This window comes from Rhinopithecus bieti, unplaced genomic scaffold (genome assembly GCF_001698545.2).
Source record: "Rhinopithecus bieti isolate Rb0 unplaced genomic scaffold, ASM169854v2 scaffold_10132, whole genome shotgun sequence".
Taxonomy (NCBI): domain Eukaryota; kingdom Metazoa; phylum Chordata; class Mammalia; order Primates; family Cercopithecidae; genus Rhinopithecus; species Rhinopithecus bieti.
The window spans coordinates 391,489-411,010 of NW_016806330.1; the positions used below are offsets into that span (position 1 = coordinate 391,489).

At 39.3% G+C, this 19,522-nt stretch overlaps 1 protein-coding gene across 2 annotated transcripts in view; it reads right to left on the reverse strand.

The window, feature by feature from the left end:
* The window catches only part of IFI16 (interferon gamma inducible protein 16), a 42,599-nt gene extending 30,586 nt beyond the window's left edge, over positions 1-12,013 (reverse strand). The window contains exons 1-7 of one of the 2 annotated variants that reach the window (XM_017875523.1): positions 11,726-12,013; positions 10,732-10,852; positions 6,931-7,215; positions 5,898-6,013; positions 5,181-5,348; positions 3,342-3,764; positions 1,452-1,640 (exon numbers count right to left, since the gene is read on the reverse strand). In XM_017875523.1, coding sequence (XP_017731012.1) covers positions 1,452-1,640; positions 3,342-3,764; positions 5,181-5,348; positions 5,898-6,013; positions 6,931-7,195 — 1,161 coding nt within the window. In that variant the 5' untranslated portion in view covers positions 7,196-7,215; positions 10,732-10,852; positions 11,726-12,013. The remainder of the gene's footprint in view (positions 1-1,451; positions 1,641-3,341; positions 3,765-5,180; positions 5,349-5,897; positions 6,014-6,930; positions 7,216-10,731; positions 10,853-11,725) is intronic. The other variant, XM_017875522.1, reaches the window with a different exon arrangement.
* Between the last annotated feature and the right edge of the window lie 7,509 nt (positions 12,014-19,522).

The following is a 19,522-nucleotide window of genomic DNA, read 5'->3' on the forward strand; positions in this document are numbered from 1 at the left end:
TGGCTCAAGCCTGTAATCCCAGCACTTTGGGAGGCCGAGACGGGCGGATCACGAGGTCAGGAGATCGGGACCATCCTGGCTAACACGGTGAAAACCCCCGTCTCTACTAAAAAATTCAAAAAACTAGCCGGGCGAGGTGGCGGGTGCCTGTAGTCCCAGCTACTGGGGAGGCTGAGGCAGGAGAATGGCGTAAACCCGGGAGGCGGAGCTTGCAGTGAGCTGAGATGGCGCCACTGCACTCCAGCCTGGGCGACAGAGCGAGACTCCATCTCAAAAATAAATAAATAAATAAATAAATAAATAAATAAATAAATAAATAAACAACTGAAAAGCAGATCTACCATTTGATCCAACAATCCCACTACTGGGTATCTACCAGAGGAAAAGAAGTCATTATACAAAAAAAGATCATTGCACATGCATGTTTACAGCAGCACGATTCACAATTGCAAAAATATGGAACCAGCCCAAATGCCCATCAGTAAACAAATGGATAAAGAAATGGGGTATGTATACACCAGGGAATACTATTACTCATCCACAAAAAGGAACAAACTAATGGCATTCACAGCAACCTGGATGGAATTGGAGACGATTATTCTAAGTGAAGTAAGTCAGGAATGGAAAACCACACATTGTATGTTCTCACTTATAAGTGGGAGGTAAGCTACGAGAACACAAAGGCATAAGAATGATACAGTGGATTTTGGGGACTCAAGGGAAAGAGTGGGAGGGGGTGAGGGATAAAATACTACACATTGGGTACAGTGTACACTGCTTGGACGAGGTGCATCAAAATGTCACAAATCACCACTAAAGAACTTATTCCTATAATGAAGCACCACCTGTTTCTCAAAAACCTACTGAAATAAATAATTAAAAACATTCAAAATGGCAACAGTGTAAAATCATGTACTGTAAGGAAACTTAACAGGTAAATATTTGAATTCAAATTAACAAATTAGAGAGCCTCCTTTGTATACAACTTTGTCAGTGGGACATAATTTTGATCACTGCAAATAATTTTAATTTTCAAACTAGGTATTTTTATGGATCACTAAATACACACATATGTGTATTTTAATGTTACAAACTAGAAAGTATCACACACACACACATACACACACACGACGTTTTCGAATTCACAAATAGAAAACATGTAATTTTAAATCCCAACCCTACAATCACTTAAAAGTTTATATAAAATTCAGAGTTTAATTTCTTCAATAAAGTTCAGCTTTTCTTTCTTTTTAAAATTGTATCCTTCCTATCATATCATTCCATCCAGAAAAAAAATAATTTAAAAAAGGAAATGTGAGTACAAGGAGAACATCTGTTTTCTCATGCCTCCTGCTGAACTCTACAAAAAAATCTACAAATTTGTTTTTACCAAAACTTAAAGCAAATCATTTCCACTTTGGAAAACTAATATTTGCCTATTTAATTCTTACCTGGATAAAACTATGCATTTCTGAAATCAGTTTTGACATCTGGTTCTTTTTTCTAAGTCGAAAGCAGTAAAGTTGGAGCTTATCTCCTTCTTCACAGGGGATATTGTGACATTGTCCTGTCCCCACTACATCCATTTTTCCTCTGTCATCCTGAACTTCATAGATTGTGGTCTTCTGATTTACTGTTTTCTGTAACAGAAAATTAATATTCTGTTCCTGAGAATGTAATTAATAACAACCACATATGGGCTAAAGTCCCTTGTAAGAGAGTTAAACAAGATGCAGGAGAGCAACTGCTAGTACAGATATGCATATATCTTAGGCCAGATCTTTGCAGAGAGCCCTCCCTCAATATCCTTTTTGTTTAAGTCTTTCCTATCTGAGGTATTTCTATGAGAGTTCTAGAACAATGAGTTTTCTTCCAAATTTCTACTGCTTTCACCTCCAGGGCAGCTATGCTTCCCATAGCACCTTGATACCGAGGAAGCTGAAATCTCTGATAGCCTTTTTAGGTCTCTGGCCCTATGCAAAAACAATGGATATCTGCTACAACTGTTTATTCAGTGAATGATGAGGAATCTGTAAGAAAAGCAAGCTTTTAGTAACTCTCTAATTACTTTTCTACCTTCTGCGTTTACTGAGTCTCTTTCAATATTTGTACCCCCTCCTGAAACCAAGTCCTTGAGCTCAAACATTCCAGCTTTTCGCTATTACTCATCATTCTAGAATTGGGTTTATAAGAATCATCTTTTTAAGAGTGTGTACATAGGCCGGGCGCAGTGGCTCATGCCTGTAATCCCAGCACTTTGGGAGGCCAAGGCAGGCAGATCACAGGGTCAGGAGACCGAGACCATCCTGGCTAACATGGTGAAACCTCATCTCTACTAAAAATACAAAAAATTAGCCAGGCGTAGTGGCACACGTCTATAGTCCCAGCTACTCGGGAGGCTGAGGCAGGAGAATCGCTTGAATCCAGGAGGCGAAGGTTGCAGTGAGCTGAGATCGCGCCACTGCACTACAACCTGGGCTACAGAGCCAGACTCCGTCTCAAAAAACAAACAAACAAAAAGAATGTGTACAGAAAGTAATGCAGGTTAAATGGCTTGTTCTAGGAAACAAATATAATGGATAGTGAATATTGATCAGATAAGAAATTGCTTGAATCAATAGCAGAGGATAGATGCTTTTTTGGGGGGTTGAATATCTCATGATAACTAGTTTCATGAATTTGGACTGGAGCATTTCAGGAAAAGCACTCTGTGCTCTATTTTTTTGGTTACTTATATATAAATGACAAATTTAGATTACCTGATTTTCCAAGTATCATCCAAATTCGTATTTCCCAATTGTTCCATTTCTTTATGATGAATTAGTTTCATTTGGTCAGAACATTGTCCTACCTACTTTCTGCATTTGTTTTCCAGTCATGAGTTTTCCAGTCAATTTATTTCTTATTCTGACTGTCACAACCAGAACTCAAGCCTCAGAGGACAATACTTCATTCAAAATAAAAACAATGTGATTTTTATGACAGTAGAGATAACAACCAAAGGGATAAACTTAGTATTACATGTGTATGGATGTAGACCTCACACTGTCCTTGATCACTTAGCATAGATAATAACAACTGATAAAGTCTTAAGGTTTCTCAGTGAACATTACTGTAAAGACTAAAGTTTAGTGTTCTGGGATGGAGAACTTGGGAAAGAAACATTAACAGGTCCCCTAATCCCAGTCTTATCTTCAGAGAAGGCTTTATCCACCTGCCATTCGTCTTCAGAGTCCTGGATTCTAATATCCAGTTTATAGGCAAAGCTTCATCTCACACATCAAGGCTTTTAATTTCAGGTGTTGGTGGAAAAATGAAACAAAAAAATTTTGAGGACTTACCTTATGTAGCATAAATATCCCATATACAATATTTCCTGAAGCTTGTTTGTGAAGAATATCAGTCTTCAGAGTTTCCTTTGCTCTGTTGATGATTTTATTTGGAACCTCAAACATTTGGTTAGGACCAGCTTCAGATACAGAAGACTCTTCGTTGACCTCTAGGAGACTATCATATTCCAAATAATCTGATATGACGATGATTTTCTTTCCATTGAATTTCTCCTTCAAGTTGGTGTTTAAAACCTTCACATGGAAGAACTGTGTCGGTGTAGCCACTGTAGCATGAAACATTATTTTTTTCTCCATTTCTGGGGTCTCGTATTCAAATGGCTTCGTTGTACTCAGTACCTTCACTATCATTGGGCCCTTTTGGAGAATATTTCTTCTGGGAGTTACCGGACATTTGGCCACTGTTTTCGGGTTCTGCGTATGATAGCACAGGAGAACAAAGAAAAATGTCTAATTGAGAAATACAGAACTGCTATTCAGTGAACTCAGTATAACATAGGGCCCCAAAACTGGCACGGATGTTTAGAGCTGGAGTCAGGATAGACAGGGATTGCTAGCCAGGGCAGAAGATACCTTAAACTGGTATAATAGCAAAAGGAAGTAATAGAGGAGACCATATAGTGAAAAGACGACCTTTCTCTAAACAGAATCATCCTTAAGAAATAAAGCATAAGAGCAACATAAGACCAGTGGATACTGAAAGCCAGTGTCATGAAGTAACTTAAAATAAATTTTAGGGCCAGGCACGGTGGCTCACACCTATAATCCCAGCACTTTGGAAGGCCGAGGCGGGTGGATCACCTGAGTTCAGGAGTTCGAGACCAGCCTGGCCAAAATGGTGAAACCCTGGCTCTACTAAAAGTACAAAAATTAGCCAGGTGTGGTGGCAGGCGCTTGTAATCCCAGCAACCCAGGAGGTGGAGTCTGCGGTGAGCCGAGATCGTGCCACAGCACTTCAGCCTGGGTGACAGAGCGAGACTCTGTCTCAACAACAACAACAACAGTAAATAGATAAATAATAAATTTTAGAATGAAATAATTTCTTATACTATTTCTCTTACCAGCTTAAAGTGCCAGAGCCTAAAAATAGACAAAGTTAAATGACACTTAAAATGAAAAATGGTGCCCACTACAAACTACAGACATGAAGAGTGTTCAGTTATCACCAGTGTAGACAGGGCAATTTTAAGAGCACATCTCGTAGTGTTTCTACCCAAGATTCAGTTAGCTTACAGCGGGTGAGAACACATGTGTGATAAACCCCTCAGAATGCCATCCTCTCAGTAGGCTCAGACCGGAGACACTCTGCAGAGTGTCATTCCCACTACCGTAGCCTTTCTCAGTGTCAGGGCTCTAGCAGGTAGCGTGCTCACAGAAACCTGGGGCTCAGAGTGGGTTTTCTTTAACGTATTTTCTCTTTAACATCTCAGTCTCCTTGAATTGCAATAGAACACTTTTAATGCAGGAGGGTTGTTTAATCTATAAGAAAAAGTGCTGAAGGTATGGATAACCTCATTCACAAACTAGCAGGTGCTGGAGAGGTCTGACATGGAATACAGTAGACAGCGAGCCCACAGCTGACAGTTCTGTACTCCACAGCTCTCTCTCCCTTCCCCAGACAACACAGAACAGAAAACTTCCTGCAGTCACAGATAATGTCAAGTTCATCAAGTATCCCTGTGGAAGCAAAAGATCAAAATGTAGTGATTTCTCAATACGAACATTTGATTAACTAGCAAATTATCAATGCAATTTTTAAGTAACAGATGAAATCAGTCCTTTACTTTGGGTTGAAAAAAACAAAGCAAAACGGGACCAGGAAGAGTGTACCTCAGCTGAGGAAGTGTTGGGTGGAGCTGATGATGAGGTCTTGGGAGGTGGGGAACGGCCCATGGCTGCGGACAAGCCGGCTCCTGCAGGACAGGAAGGCTGAGTCTGCTTCTCGGACATCTTACTCCCTTTCGTTCCAGCCTTTTCTTTGGTTGTTTTTTTTCTTTTCTGCAAGTGGTTTGATTTTTCTGTTATTCGTTTTCAGTGCCAATTGAAGTAGAGCACATTTTCGTTATTGGATAGTGGTTTCATTATTCCTAAGAAGGTGTTTCTTAGAAACTTGAGAGCTTGCTGCCCATCTCTGGTCAGTTGTAAGAGGTGGGCATAGATGGTTTCATTAAATGAAGAAAGAGGAGAATGTTATACACATTATTTCTCTAATTATTTCTGTTACGGGATGTGCTGACTTGGGATTAGAAAACTAGGTTTTATACACATGGACGAAGTATTTACTTACCTGACTGTCACGTTGACACTCCACTCTACAAGAACGAAGGTATCACATTTATGTTATATATATTTACATTATATTTATTCATGTGTTTGGCTCATTGCTTTGATCATCAAAAAGATGTTAAGTTATCATACAATTTGGTAAATCTGAAACTTGATGGGAAGCATGGAAGAAATAACTGCCTGCTGGAGAAGTTGAGTGGAAGAGCCATAGCAGAGCTTCCTCTGTGGAACTGGAAGCCTGCTCCTCTCCCTGAAGCTTACCTGAGCTCCAGGAGTTGCCTCTACTCCTTCAGTGTTGACAGTGCCACTTGTGGAGGGTGCAGGTGAAGCAGGATCGACTCCCTTCTTCCTCTTTCTTGATGGGGCTAGTTGTTTTGCTGGAATAGATTCAATTTTATTCACAACCAATGCAGAAAAAAAGACGACATATAAACGATCTCTGACAGCTGAAGCAGTTTCAATACAATTTGCTCTCAGTTCCTGCTTGAGGGTTCAGCTGTGCTTCAGTCTACCTCTACTGCATTAGCCCAGCCTGGCCTCAAGGAGGCCAGCAGTCACAAGATAGGCACAGGCACTGACTCATGCTCCTCAGCACTTTCCTCACTCCTCCCCTGTGCACTAAGCACATGCTTCCTGTTCTCTGAACTCCATGTGCTTCAGTCAACCCTTTCACAGTGTAGTTCTCCTATCATTTCCTTTTAAAAACAAATGTCTTCATGACACAGACTGATAGGTCACATTCCCCAGGTAAGCTATTTAAATTATAGAAACCAGTCAAAGGTTTCCATGATGTAGGATATACTGATTTTGAACTTACACTTTTTTAAATCCTTTTTTTTTTTCAACTTGATATAACAAGAGGGGAGATCACACTTCTGAGAGGCAGGCTCACATTTAAGTACTGCATTTTTTTAAATTATAAAGGGTTAAATAGTCTCAATAGAACAGATAATTGACTAAATGCACATATTTTGAATTTAAACAACAATTTTTATGATTTTATTATTATATGAGCTTTCTAATGTACTAGAAGTCTCAGTCCCCCTTCAACTCCCTCTCACTTTTGTTCTTTCACTGATCCCAAATAGACACGCTGAAATCCATCAATCCACAACAGTAATGGAATGCCCTAAGTTGTCAACTTGTTGGCCTCTGAAGTACCCACATTGTCTCAGCAGTTGAGTCACAAACTGGGGAAAACACATCTCAAGTATGGCCGAGGTGGGGGTCTAATCAAGGTTGGGGAGGGTTTGGGGATGGTTGCAGGGAATGGGTGTTCCCTCTTCCCAATTACCTTTTAACTTTTCTTTTCTAAGAGTTTCAGCCAGGTCTTCAAGTGTTGGTATATCTTTGAAAATTTGTATTAGTTTGCCCAAACCAGCATCACCTCGGAACTTTTCTTCCATCAAGTCGGCAATCTGAATTTTGTCATACTCTTCTCTCATTTTTACATTAAGTTTTAAATCATTGCTCAGTAAAGACTTAACCATTCTAAAATGATAATCATTGATGACCTCTAATCCTTTCAGTAGAACAATGTTCTTGTATTTTTTTTCCATCTTTACAGATATAAGTGAGCCTACAAGAGAAAATGGTATACAGTGTTACACGTGTATAAGACAATTTAAAAGATGATGTATGCCTATGTGAGTCAGTGGCCCATATGAAAGAGTTGTTCATGAATATGTGTGATAAAGAGGGACTTAATGACCAAATGTGTTACTGTAGAAATTGAGTGGAGAACTGCTGTGTTAGGAATGTCTAAGAAATTCTTCCCTTTGAATGAGAATAGTTGAGTTGGGTCCAGTTGTTAGAGGGAGGTCTGAGAACAAGCAATTGTCTCAGTGTTTAGTGTGTGAGCTCTGCAGTGTCAAAGCCCTTGGTTCCTCTTCTTATCCTTTACTAGGGCTGGAGCCTATTCCCCAGATCCCACCTGTTGTTTCTTAAATCTTCCCACACCCAGTATGACTGGAGTGGCCTAGGTGTAAATGGGCTGCAGCCTCCCACCTTATATGAATAACCTTCTGCTACAGCGCTACAGTTTCATGCTGCGGCACCGACACTATTCTCCTTGACTCTTCCCTAGTTGGCTGTCATTAGCATCCTCCCTTCTTTGGTGCTAGACCATGGCTTCTGTTCTCCGTACCCATAAAACCATCACTTTGCTGAAAATCCGCATGCTTTCTAGTGCAGCATCACAGTATTTATTCACTGAAATTATTTTATTGGTTGTTTTATTTTTCTTATTTCAGACTTGATTTGTCTAATTATTTCTTTTTGCACAACCAGTGTTCTCTCGATAAGCCACATTTATATTCCACTGAAATCCTTCAATATTTCTCCTTTTTCTTTCCAAAAATTCCTTGCTTCCTATACTGTCTCAGAAAGTGCTGAATAAGCTGCATCGTTTTTGCTCCTAGTACTTTTGTATTCCTTGTATCTATGCTTCACAAAGGTGCTGGACGCCTTGCATCTTCATGCCTCATGACTTTTCCAGTTCCTTCTTATTGCCCTGAAAGCCATTTCCACATTTCTTTCTTTGACTACTTCCCATACAACCTTAAGACTCAACTGAGGCTTTGTCTCCTGGTAGATTTTTCAGAGTCCCCTTATGGACAGAGTGTCACTCCTCTTGACCTCTTAACACCTGTACACTTCCATGATGACAGTGCAAGATATGGATTCCAAAAATTTTTAATTAATGAATTTTTTAAAGTTTGGGAATGATGTCTTTGTGTATCTTTTGTATAACCAAGATATTTAAATTTCAGGGGCTATTAATTGGGCCAGGCGCGATGGCTCACACCTGTAATCCCAGCATGCTGGAAGGCCGAGGAGGTCGGATTACGAGGTCCAGAGATCAAGAGCATCCTGGCTAACATCATGAGACCTCATTTCCACTGAAAATACAAAAAATTAGCCAGGTGTGGTGGCACACGCCTGCAGTCCCAGCTACTCAGGAGGCTGAGGCAGGAGAATCGCTTGAACCCAAGAGATGGAGGTTGCAGTGAGCGGAGATTGTACCACTGCACTCCAGCCTGGGTGACAGAGCGAGATTCCATAAAAAAAAAAATTGCTCCATTCTTATGAGAACAGGAGGCTCCTCGGATTGAAAAGGTCCAGAGAATGAAGGTAAAATCTATACAAAAACACATTATAGTCAAACTGAAGAATATAATAAACAAAACTACTCTGTAAGCCTTCAGATGAGGCATAGATCACCTACAAAGATTCAAGAATCAAATTGAAAGTGAATCGCTACATCAAAACTGTCCGAAGCAGGACAATGGAATCGTTTTTATATAATACTGGTCCAAAGTTCCATATCAATTGCAAAACCAAAAAAAAAATTTTCAGTGGAAAGTTTTGACTTATTTTGTGAGTGTGCTAGAAACAATAAGTTCCTCTTCAAACTTTCCTGTTCTTTCTTGTTCTGTAAACAACCCTTCCCTCCTTTGCCGCACCCCAGACATGCCTTCCCGCCTAATTGTTAAGGGACAGTCTCTTCCTTCCTGCCTAATTAGCCCTGTACAATTTAAAGCAGTAGCCAATCTGGTCAGCTTAGACAGTGTGTTGTGACTGACGCAGGCAGCATCCTTCTGTAGAAGCAAATACGCTTTGCTGAGAAATTTCCTGTTTAAGTGCTGGTTTTTCTTTGTGGCACCGAGCACATGTTTCTAAACAAGTGTGACAGCACGATTTATTTGCAAAATAAAACCAGATTTGGGATGACAGTAGGCTATGTATAATCTTTATTTCACTTAAATGTGAACGTTCACATGTTTTGTTTTGCAATATTAGTGTTTTTGATTTTGGAGTAATTATTTATATCCCAGTGGAGTTTCCAGTAAGACAGTATCTAGAATATATACACTAAATAGCCTTTCTGAAGCCTCCAGATTCTTAATTTCAAAATGTATCTAGCTCCACTGCACAGAAGAGGTGCTTTCATCTTGTCTTAAGGGAAAATAGAATTTTACATTTAGAGTTTTAATTTAGGCACAATGATATTTAAATAGAAGAGTCTCAAAAATTATTTTGTGATACTCAGGGCCGCAGTCTTTTGCAAGACAAAGACTCATGCCACAAGAAAACATCTATTGAAATAATATTTAATAAGAAAACAATGAATAAAATTAAAATGCTGCCAGCCAAAAGATAAAAGAGTGAAAATAAACTTTTTTAGGTGCTCCTAATGCCTTAAAAGAAAGCCCTGATCAAAGAGAAGAGAAACAGAAATTCCAACAGCATGGTAAAGGGAAGAAAGAAAAAGAACATGATAATACACTAAAGCAATTGTCTTAGATAGTGAGATGATATAAATTTGTCACAAATTGAAGAAAAAATAGCAGATTGTTAATTACCAGCATATACCTAAAAGGTCTGACCTGTTAATTGACAACTTTCATCAAATTTGATTTAAGAAATCTACATACATGTTCTTAACAAAAAGTGAAAAAAACTGTTAAAAATTATCTTGCAAAGAATAAATAAAGAAAGCCAGTTTATCTATGTTTGTGTAACTTTAAATATACCTTAAGCCCAAAAGTAACTTCAGATACCACATAATGATAAAAGGTTCAATGCCTGGGAAATTATAACAGTTTTAGTTATGAATTTATCTAATTTATCTAATGATATTATTTATTATTTTATAGTGCTTCGTGGTACTATAATTAGTATATATTTCTCTTCGTATACACACATGCACAGACATCACTACACGCACATATATTTATATGTATGTACCTGTTTGTGTACATGATTATATATACATATATTTGTGTGTGAATGTATATTATATGTACACATATATATGTGATTGTGAGAGCACTACAAGGAAAAAAAACAGTTTTTTTTTTTGAGACAGAGTCTTGCTCACTCGCCCAGGCTGGAGTGTAGTGGCACAATCTCGGCTCACTGCAACCTCTGCCTCCCGGTTCAAACGATTCTACTGCCTCAGTCTCCTGAGTAGCTGGGATTACAGGCATGCACGACCATACCCCGCTAATTTTTGTACTTTTAATACAGGTGGGGTTTCGCCAGGCTGGCCAGGCTGGTCTGGAACCTCTGACACCTCAAGTGATCAGCTCACCTTGGTCTCCCAAAGTACTGGGATTACAGGCGTGAACCTCTGTGCCTGGCCGAAAAAGCAAACTTTATAATAGGAGATTTCAGTTTATGTTTCAATTACTAAACGAACAAGGTAAAAAAATCTGTAATGACATAATAAATTTGAACAACGCAATTAGTAAACTTAACATTTATCTAATAAAATTCTGAAATCAACATTTAAAAATCTCACATTCCATTTAAGCACACATGAACATTGTACCAGGCTATAGAAAACATCTTTTAAAAATTTGAAAAGTAAGCAATAGTAACCTTTTCCTAATTGACTTCCCCTCCACTCCCCTATACCCTGCCACAAGGGAAAAAAAAATCATTAACTTTCAGGAGGGCAGAGAGTAATTCCAAAATGACTGAAATTCTGCCCCTAGCTCCCGCTGTAGAATGGAGCTAAAGTAAAAGATCAACATATTTATGAAAATATTAAGACACCATGTACCATGAATAACTGTGTTTGTGAAACTTAAAAAAATTTTCTACTCTATGTGTACATTTGTTCTCATGTTTTGTAAAATTGAGATGATGTCATATAATACACCTCTATGTTCAGATGTGTTTTTTACTTAATATTCGTTCATGATACTTTTTTCACATCACTATCTTGAGAACCCACCACAGCTACCAAGTTTCCAATGCTTCTTCCAGCCAAAATAACCAAAGCCCTCTTCTAAGTACCAACTTACGCTAATACACACTCAGAGAATTAGTTTTAAAATCTGCAGTGGTCAAAATGCATTTTCTCTTGTTCAGTCCTCAGTTGTGGTGGAACAAAAGAATCCTGTTATCTTCCTAAGTAAATGAAGGATTCATATCAAGCAACTCGGCAACTTTTCTGAATACCCAGCCCTACTCCCATCATCCCATGACCCTGAATAACGAACACTGATTGTCCCCTTGTGATTTTGGGGACTTCAAGGAAGGAAAAAGATCACATTTACAAAATCAGCAACAGTACTCACCTCACTGGAAATTTTTTCAACACTAGTCCAGATCTTGAGATCTTCAGCAATGCAGAAACCAATGCTTATTTTGTGCGAGGGGGGGAGATAAATCAGTAAAGTTCCCAGAAACGGAACCGCAGGATGTTGTAATCTTCAGAAACGCCAAGAAAATGAAGTATGTGCAAAGATAACAAGGAAAAAAGGCCTTGATTGAGTCAGTTAGCTGACTAGTGCTGGCTTGCTCCTATTCTGCTATTGCCCCAGAGAGAATGGAATAGGAGCAATGTGGAGACTCCTCCCACCAGTGTTTTTAGCTTTCGTTTCTGTTAGTCAGAGAAAATGAACAGTTTCCTGCTGGCAAGGGCTAGAGGGTGTGGTGAGGGGAAGTGGGGGTTGAGAAATTACTTTAATGGATACAGTGAACATTTTTCAGGTGATGTGTACACTAAAATCTCTGACTTCCCCAATATGCCATATGTCCATGTAAGGAAATTACAGTTGTACCTCATAAATGTATATAAATACAAATAAATAAGTTTTTTTCCACAAAATTAAATAGCCAAAAGGAATTCCAACATTAGAACTTCCTTACCCAGCAGACTTACATGTAGGTCATTAGAGACCTATATTCCCTTAAAAGATGCTCAAATATAAGAGAAGGAAGGTGGCTTCTTCTCCCTCCTTTCCTGTGCACAGAGTGGCAGTGGCAGGAGGAGATCTTGGTAGGAGCATCTATTGCTACCAATACTTTACTGCATCTCCTGGATGGGGAAACATCTGCTATGAAATCGCTATTTGTTTAAATACTACCTGAATTATTCATCCAATTTTTAATAACTGACAAACCTGGGGATTTCCAGATCAGAAAGTCATTGAGAATATGTAAACCCTTCCTCAAATTTATATGAAGGAGTTTAACACTAGCTGTCCTCTTGACTATGACTAGGTTACTTTACTTCAATGATTAGATTCATGATTGCTCATGTTTTCTGCATTATTCATGGATAAACACAAGTGGATAGTGGGCTCACAATATGACAGCATCGAAGCCTTGAAAATCCCGGAAAATGCACTGAACTTCTGGCAGCATGAGGAGCCTGTTTAATCCTTTGCTCAGCAGTGCATTTTTCTCTGTTAAGGACAATGGATGCCCTTTAGAGTGCTGTAACCCCCGGATGTTAACTAAATGGCGTCAACTAGCAGATGATGTGGTGTTAACCCAGCAGCAGATCTGCAAGCAGGATGTGGTCATGAGTGGAAAAGGGGCCCCATTGACAGTTAATATGTACTATTCAAGGCCATCTACAGAGCAAAAGAAAGCTGATTGTTTTAATCCAAACTAGGGCCATGAAGTGGATAGCTGAATTCTGGATTTGAAACCACATGAATAACTTTATCAAAGAAGGAATAAATCAAGAAAAAGCAAAGAGGATCTGGAATGACAGCCATAAACACCTCTGGGTGTTCATGGTGATCTTTTACTGGCTTTAGGTTGTTCTTCTATTGTGGATACAACCTGGAGTTGGGCCTTAAGCAGTAGGTGTTATGCCCATGTGGATACACTGAGTTGGCCTTAAGGCAGTAGGTAGAGAAGGATATTAGGGCGGTCATTGGGAACCCCAATCCAGAGGTCAAAGGGTAGAGGACCCTTGGAAGTTATGACCATTCAAAACATTTTCTGCCTTTTACTTATAATCATTTTATATGCAGTAATGTCCTCAATTGGGACTCCAGCATACAACACACAAATTGCTGTCACCAATAAGGGCAATTCAGGACAATGCTTCATAATTCATATGGCAAAGATGAAATTTTCATAGATGAAGACAGAAATGCTTAAAAATGTGCATTTTCCCCTACTCTGTGGCAGTGGCCAACAATGGTAATTTGTGCTATCATACAGAAAATCATTAGTAAAATATACAAAATTTCTGATAAAGCGAAAATATACAAAAATTTCTGATAAAGTGAAAATGTGTGAATATATATGTATAAATTATGTAGCTACATTATTAAAGTGACTAAATTTATATTAATCAGGCATTATTTTGAATAAAATCTCTCAATTGTGTACCTATTTTTTAACAATTGAGGGTTCAATTTCCCTCTTTATGACAAAAAGCAGCTTACTATTTTACCTTTCTGGCCTCATTTTCCATACTGTTCCACATATACCAGAGTTTTAGTTATGCAGAAACATTTATGTCACTTCACACTTTGGAGTATTTGTAGGTGACATTTCTCCTGTCAGTATTGCAAATGTCTTTACCTTGCTAAGAACAATAAGACCTATTGCATATTGTTTTTTCATGATGCAATAGACTGTGGTACATGCATTGTTCACTTGTTTTTCAAATCAACCCTATGCAGCAAAGTTTCCCCTTTTTAGAGAAGACTACTATCTTAGTTGACTTGGGTCTTCTGGATTCTGAGGGTTCCAAGATCAAGGATGGCCAATTTGATTTCTGGTATGAGCCCGCTTCCTGGCTCGCAGATGGCCATATTTATGCAAGGTCCTCACCTCGTGGTGAGAGAGAGAGCACCCTCTGATGCTTCTTCTTATAAGGGTACTAATCACATTATGAGGACCCTACCCTCATAAACTACCCCCCAAAGGCCTTGCTTTCAAATATCATCACATTGGGAGGTTATGGCTTCATCATAGAATTTGGGTAACGTAATCCAGTGTGTAGCAATAATTGAAGCTATTTTCCAAAAACTAAGCGACTAGTGTTGGAGCCAGATTCAAACCAGATCCATCTTATTCCAAAGCCCATGCGCTTGACCGCTAAGCAAAATTTCTTCCTTGATTTACTAATTTCTACACACATTTTATTCTTTAGCAAGACACCCATATCCTTTTAAGCTTATGTGAATGTCATTTTCTTCATTATCTCTTTACAGATTCTTCACTTAACAATATTAGCACAAGGGCATTGTTTGGGTTCTCATGCTTCCTGCTGGAGCTGGACACTTGCGGTTAAAACACAGGAATCTGATTTTCCCAAAGCCTAAACTCAATTATTTTCTTTTTTTGGAATACTAGCATTTGTCTCTCCAACTCTTACATGAATGAAACCATGAATTTCAGATATTGGCTTTGATGTTTTGTCCATTGATTCTCAGTTGAAATTAGAAGTCAAAGTTTATCTCTTTCATCATACTTGGTTTTGTGCTGTTTCCTTTTCCCCACTACATCCTTTTTTTTTTTTCTGTATTATCTTGTATGTCCCAGATTGTGTTCTACTTAACATATGTATTTTGTGATTAAAATTAAAGTATATTATTATATGATAGGGCTAAAGGCCAATTCAATTCTATAGACAAACTGAGATAAGTGTTAGCAATGCAAAATAATACAGAATTATGGACATACAAGATGGGAGAAGTTTATGGTGCAAATACCTATCGCCTTGGTTCTTTTTTCTTTTTCTTTTTTTTTGGTACTTGCACCAAGGGTGAATGTAGTTAAATAGTTAGGTGGCTGTTGGGAAAATGCCCTGCTGGACTAAGAACCACCCTATATAAGCACAAGGCAAGCTCAGACCAAAGAAGAGGCAGACCACTCCACGCTGGTTGGTAGTCAAAGATCTAGTCAGGAGAAACTTACATAGGAGGCAGTCTTAAGTGGGAGTAAGAGAAGGCAGATCTCCTCCTCCGCAATGCACGTATGAGTAGTCTTTCATACAATGAGAAAAAAAGAGGAAGGAAAAGCCAGTAGGGGGCTGAGGGGTGGGGATAGCTATATTGATAGTGCCTTAAGCCATCTGGTTGCTCTCTTAATCTATTTACTTCCTGCTTAAAGGGATTGTTTGAGTTTCCTTCAATCTGTTACACATTGCTAAGGAGGGGGAGGATGTTCCTGGAAGCAGCAGTTATCTTGGCGCCAGTATGCATTTTCCAGTGGGACTGCAGCCTCCTATAACTCAATTTGAGGTCAGTTCCCAGAACGCATTTTCACAACAATGCCATTCCTTCCTCTCCAATCTGAATGCTTCTCTCAGCCAGTCCTTACTTGAAATTTTGTAGTTTCTGTATTGCAGTTGTGTATTTTACTTTTCCGGTTGCCCAAAACTAATGCCATAAACTCCAGACAACTCTGTTGGCTGAAAGGGCTTCTGTAGTTCTAGGGTCGACCTCTTTACTTTGGAATGGAATAAGAAAGAGACTCAGTGTTGAGGTGGGAGAGGAGAGTGAATACATATGGAAACCTTGGGAGTGATGTGAACCAGTCATGATCTACTGTACACAGCCAGAGTTGGCATCAGTCATCTCATGTGTATTGCATGTCACATGGAGAAAATATGAATGAAAAGTTTCTGCCTCATGAAAACTGTTCTCTGACCCTCCCTGTAATGGACACGCATACTTTCCCACTGTCTTAGTCTGTATAGTGCTGTTGTAATGGAATACTATAGACTGGGCAATTTATACAGAACAGAAATGTATTTCTCACAGTTCTGGAGGTGGAAGTCCAAGCTCAAGGCATCAGTAACTGGTGAGGCCCTTCTTGCTGTGTCCTCAAATGACAAATGGGGTGAATTCACCCCCACAAGCCCCTGTTAAGAGTAGCATTAATCCGTTTATGTGAGTGAAACTCTCATGATCTAAATACCTCCCATTTGGCCCCATCTCCCAACACTGTTGCATTGGGTACTAAGTTTCAACATTATTTTTGAAGGGAGTAAAAACATTGATAGTTTCTACTTCTCCGGCTTTATCTCTGCTATCTTCATTCTTTATTTGCTTATTTTATCTAAAACTATTCTCCAGAAAGCATTGTTTGAGGATCTTTACTAGATTGATAATTTCTTTGCTCTGTTTCATTTCAGGACTTCACTTTTGGCTGTCAAAATTTCCCTTGATATAATTTATCGCTAAAATTGAAGATGAGATTCTCTACTGTTGTCAATAATGAACTCCTAAACATCTGGTTTTGGGAATTTTTTTTTTCTTTTGAGATGGAGTCTTGCTCTGTTGCCCAGGCTGGAGTGCAATGGCACGATCTTGACTTACTGCAAACTCTGCCTCCCGGGTGCAAGTGATTCTCCTGTTTCAGCCTCCTAAGTAGCCAGAATTACAGGCATGCACCACCAAGCCTGGCTAATTTTTGTATTTTCAGTAGAGACAAGGTTTCACCATGTTGGCCAGGCTGGTCTCAAACTCCTGACATCAAGTAATCCACCCACCTTGGCCTCCCAAAGTGCTGGGATTAGAGGCATGAGCCACGGCGCACTGCTGGTTTTGGGAATTCTTACCCCAAATTACTAAAATCTATAATTTACTCAGATTTGCTTAGCAATAAGGGCAAAATTAATTGAAATTTTGATTTCTTAACTTTTTTTTTTTTTCTTTTGGAGATAAAGTGGTGCCATGTTGCCCAGGCTGATCTCGAACTCCTGAGCTCAAACAATCTACGTACCTCAGCCTCCCAAAGTGCTGGGATTACAGGCGTGAGCCACCACATCCATCCTTAATATTTTTGCTCAAATTTGGGTGTTAATATATTAAGAAGAGAGAAATAAAATTTACAAGTAATGGAGAAGCAGTGTTTGAATTTTATTTCCTTTCATGTTTTAGATTAAAGATTGACAATCTTTGGTTGAAGGAAAGAAACTGCTGTTCACACAAATAAGTGTTTCTATATGTTTGAATGTTTAAGGTATCAAGTCATGAGTGTCAGAAACGCAAAATAATACAGTATTGGCCAGGTGCAGTAGCTCATGCCTGTAATCCCAGTACTTTGGGAGGCTGAGGCGGGCCGATCACAAGGTCAGGAGATTGAGACCATCCTGGCTAATACGGTAAAACCCCGTCTCTACTAAAAATACAAAAAATTAGCTGGGCGTGGCAGGCGCCTGTAGTACCTGCTACTCGGGAGGCTGAGGCACAAGAATGGTGTGAACCGGGGAGGCAGAGCTTGCAGTGAGCCGAGCTCGTGCCACTGTACTCCAGCCTGGGTGACAGAGTGAGACTACGTCTCAAAAATAAAAATAATAGTACAGAATTATGGACATACAAGATGGGAGAAGTTAATGGTGCAAATACCTATCGCCTTGGTCTTTTTGTTCCCTAACTCAGTAACAGGTGGCTAACTGCTCCTTAGGCTGATAGAGCCAAAACATGATTCCAGCCTAAGAATCACAAAAGAGCAAAACAGAGAAGGGAACAGAGATCAAGCTCCTTTAGAAATTTGGAATATGGCAAGTTATTTCTTCTTAGCTTTATGGCAGTAATTTAAGTATTATGTGATTTTGTAATTGCAGAATATTAATGACATAGCCAGAATAAAAGTACAGTTATTGTCTAAATAGATATTGGATTCACCAGTTAAATTGCCGTGAAAAAAATAACTAATAGCAGAAACATTAAAATAAACCACGCATTTTTCTATCAGCTTAGTCTGAAAGTTCACACAAATTCAATTACTTGAAGTTTCCTTGCAATTCACCATGTTTTACTTCCCTCTTAGAATCTAGAGTAATTTGCACAGTGGAACCATAGGAAGTTGGATTACTCCCACCAGAGACGGAAGTTTCTAAATTTTCCACGTTTATTATATATATGTTATATATTTGGCATAATCCCTTGGATTTTTAAAAGCCTTCTTAACCTTGCTCTCTTTTGAAATTATTCTACAAGTAGATAGTTGTGGTTTGTGTTTGGACGAACGGAGGCAAGATGGTGCACTTCCGGGTTCTTCATCACCAACTTTTCCCGCGTGCGCAAAAATGCAGCCAGCGCCCAGGGAAGGTGCAGACCAACCGGGCATGCACCAGGTGACGTCAATCCGAAGAGACCAAGATTTACCTGGTCGCACCTGCGGAATGCCCCGGACACGCCTGTGCCCCGCCTATTGCCCTCCCACTCCTAGAAAAGCCGCTCCCGGCCAGTGAGCCAAGCTGACTTCCCTGCCCCACTCCTGTCGGGATGCCGGGACTGTATCAGGAACCCCGCCGGAGAGCCCCACCGGGGACTCTGTCGGCCTTCTTTGCCGGAGGCCGACAGACCTCTCCCTACCCACCTTCTTCCCCTGAAGCTAAGTGACCAAAAATAAATTTGCAGTTTTGCTGCTACCCTTGCCTACCCGCTGGTTCTTTTGTGCCCTGCTCTGTTGGTCTTAGAAAAACAAATCAGTTTGATTATAATTCTGCTTTTTATCTATGCTATTTCTGGCTTGAACATCCCTCTTCAGGAATGTGCAGTGAGGACACTTGCTCTATGCATTCTCAGGCAACTCTGGCTCTTGAGTAATCAAGCCATATGGATGAATGGAGCCTGGGAATTAGAGATTCCCCGGGCTGAAGTCTTAGATGGGATGCCTAGAGAGTTGATTCAACATATGTTATTTAACAAATGTTTATTGAGAACCTACTATGTGCAAGATACTACTCTAGGTGGTAGGAGTACAGCAATAAAAAGCACACAAATCCTTGACCACAAGGTACTTCTATTTCAGTAGGCTGGCTATTAAACAATAAACAAATAGCAATAGCATTTATACTATAATGTCATATGTAATACAATGCTTATATATTACAAGCAGATAAGTACTATGAAGAAATATAAAAGGTATGAGGTAATAGACAGTAATGGTATCATGTTCTATTGTGCAGCATGCGTTCATTGAAGGTTGAGCTTAGAAAAAAACAATTAAGTAGAAATCTGAACAGAGTGAAGGAGCAAGCTGTGCCAATATTCTAGGTGAAAAGAAATAAATGATTTGACAAAGAAAAGAATTGCTAATGCTTCAATTATAAGACTACTATATATCTGAGGGTTGGTGTTTTGGAAGCAAATAACACTGGTTTTATT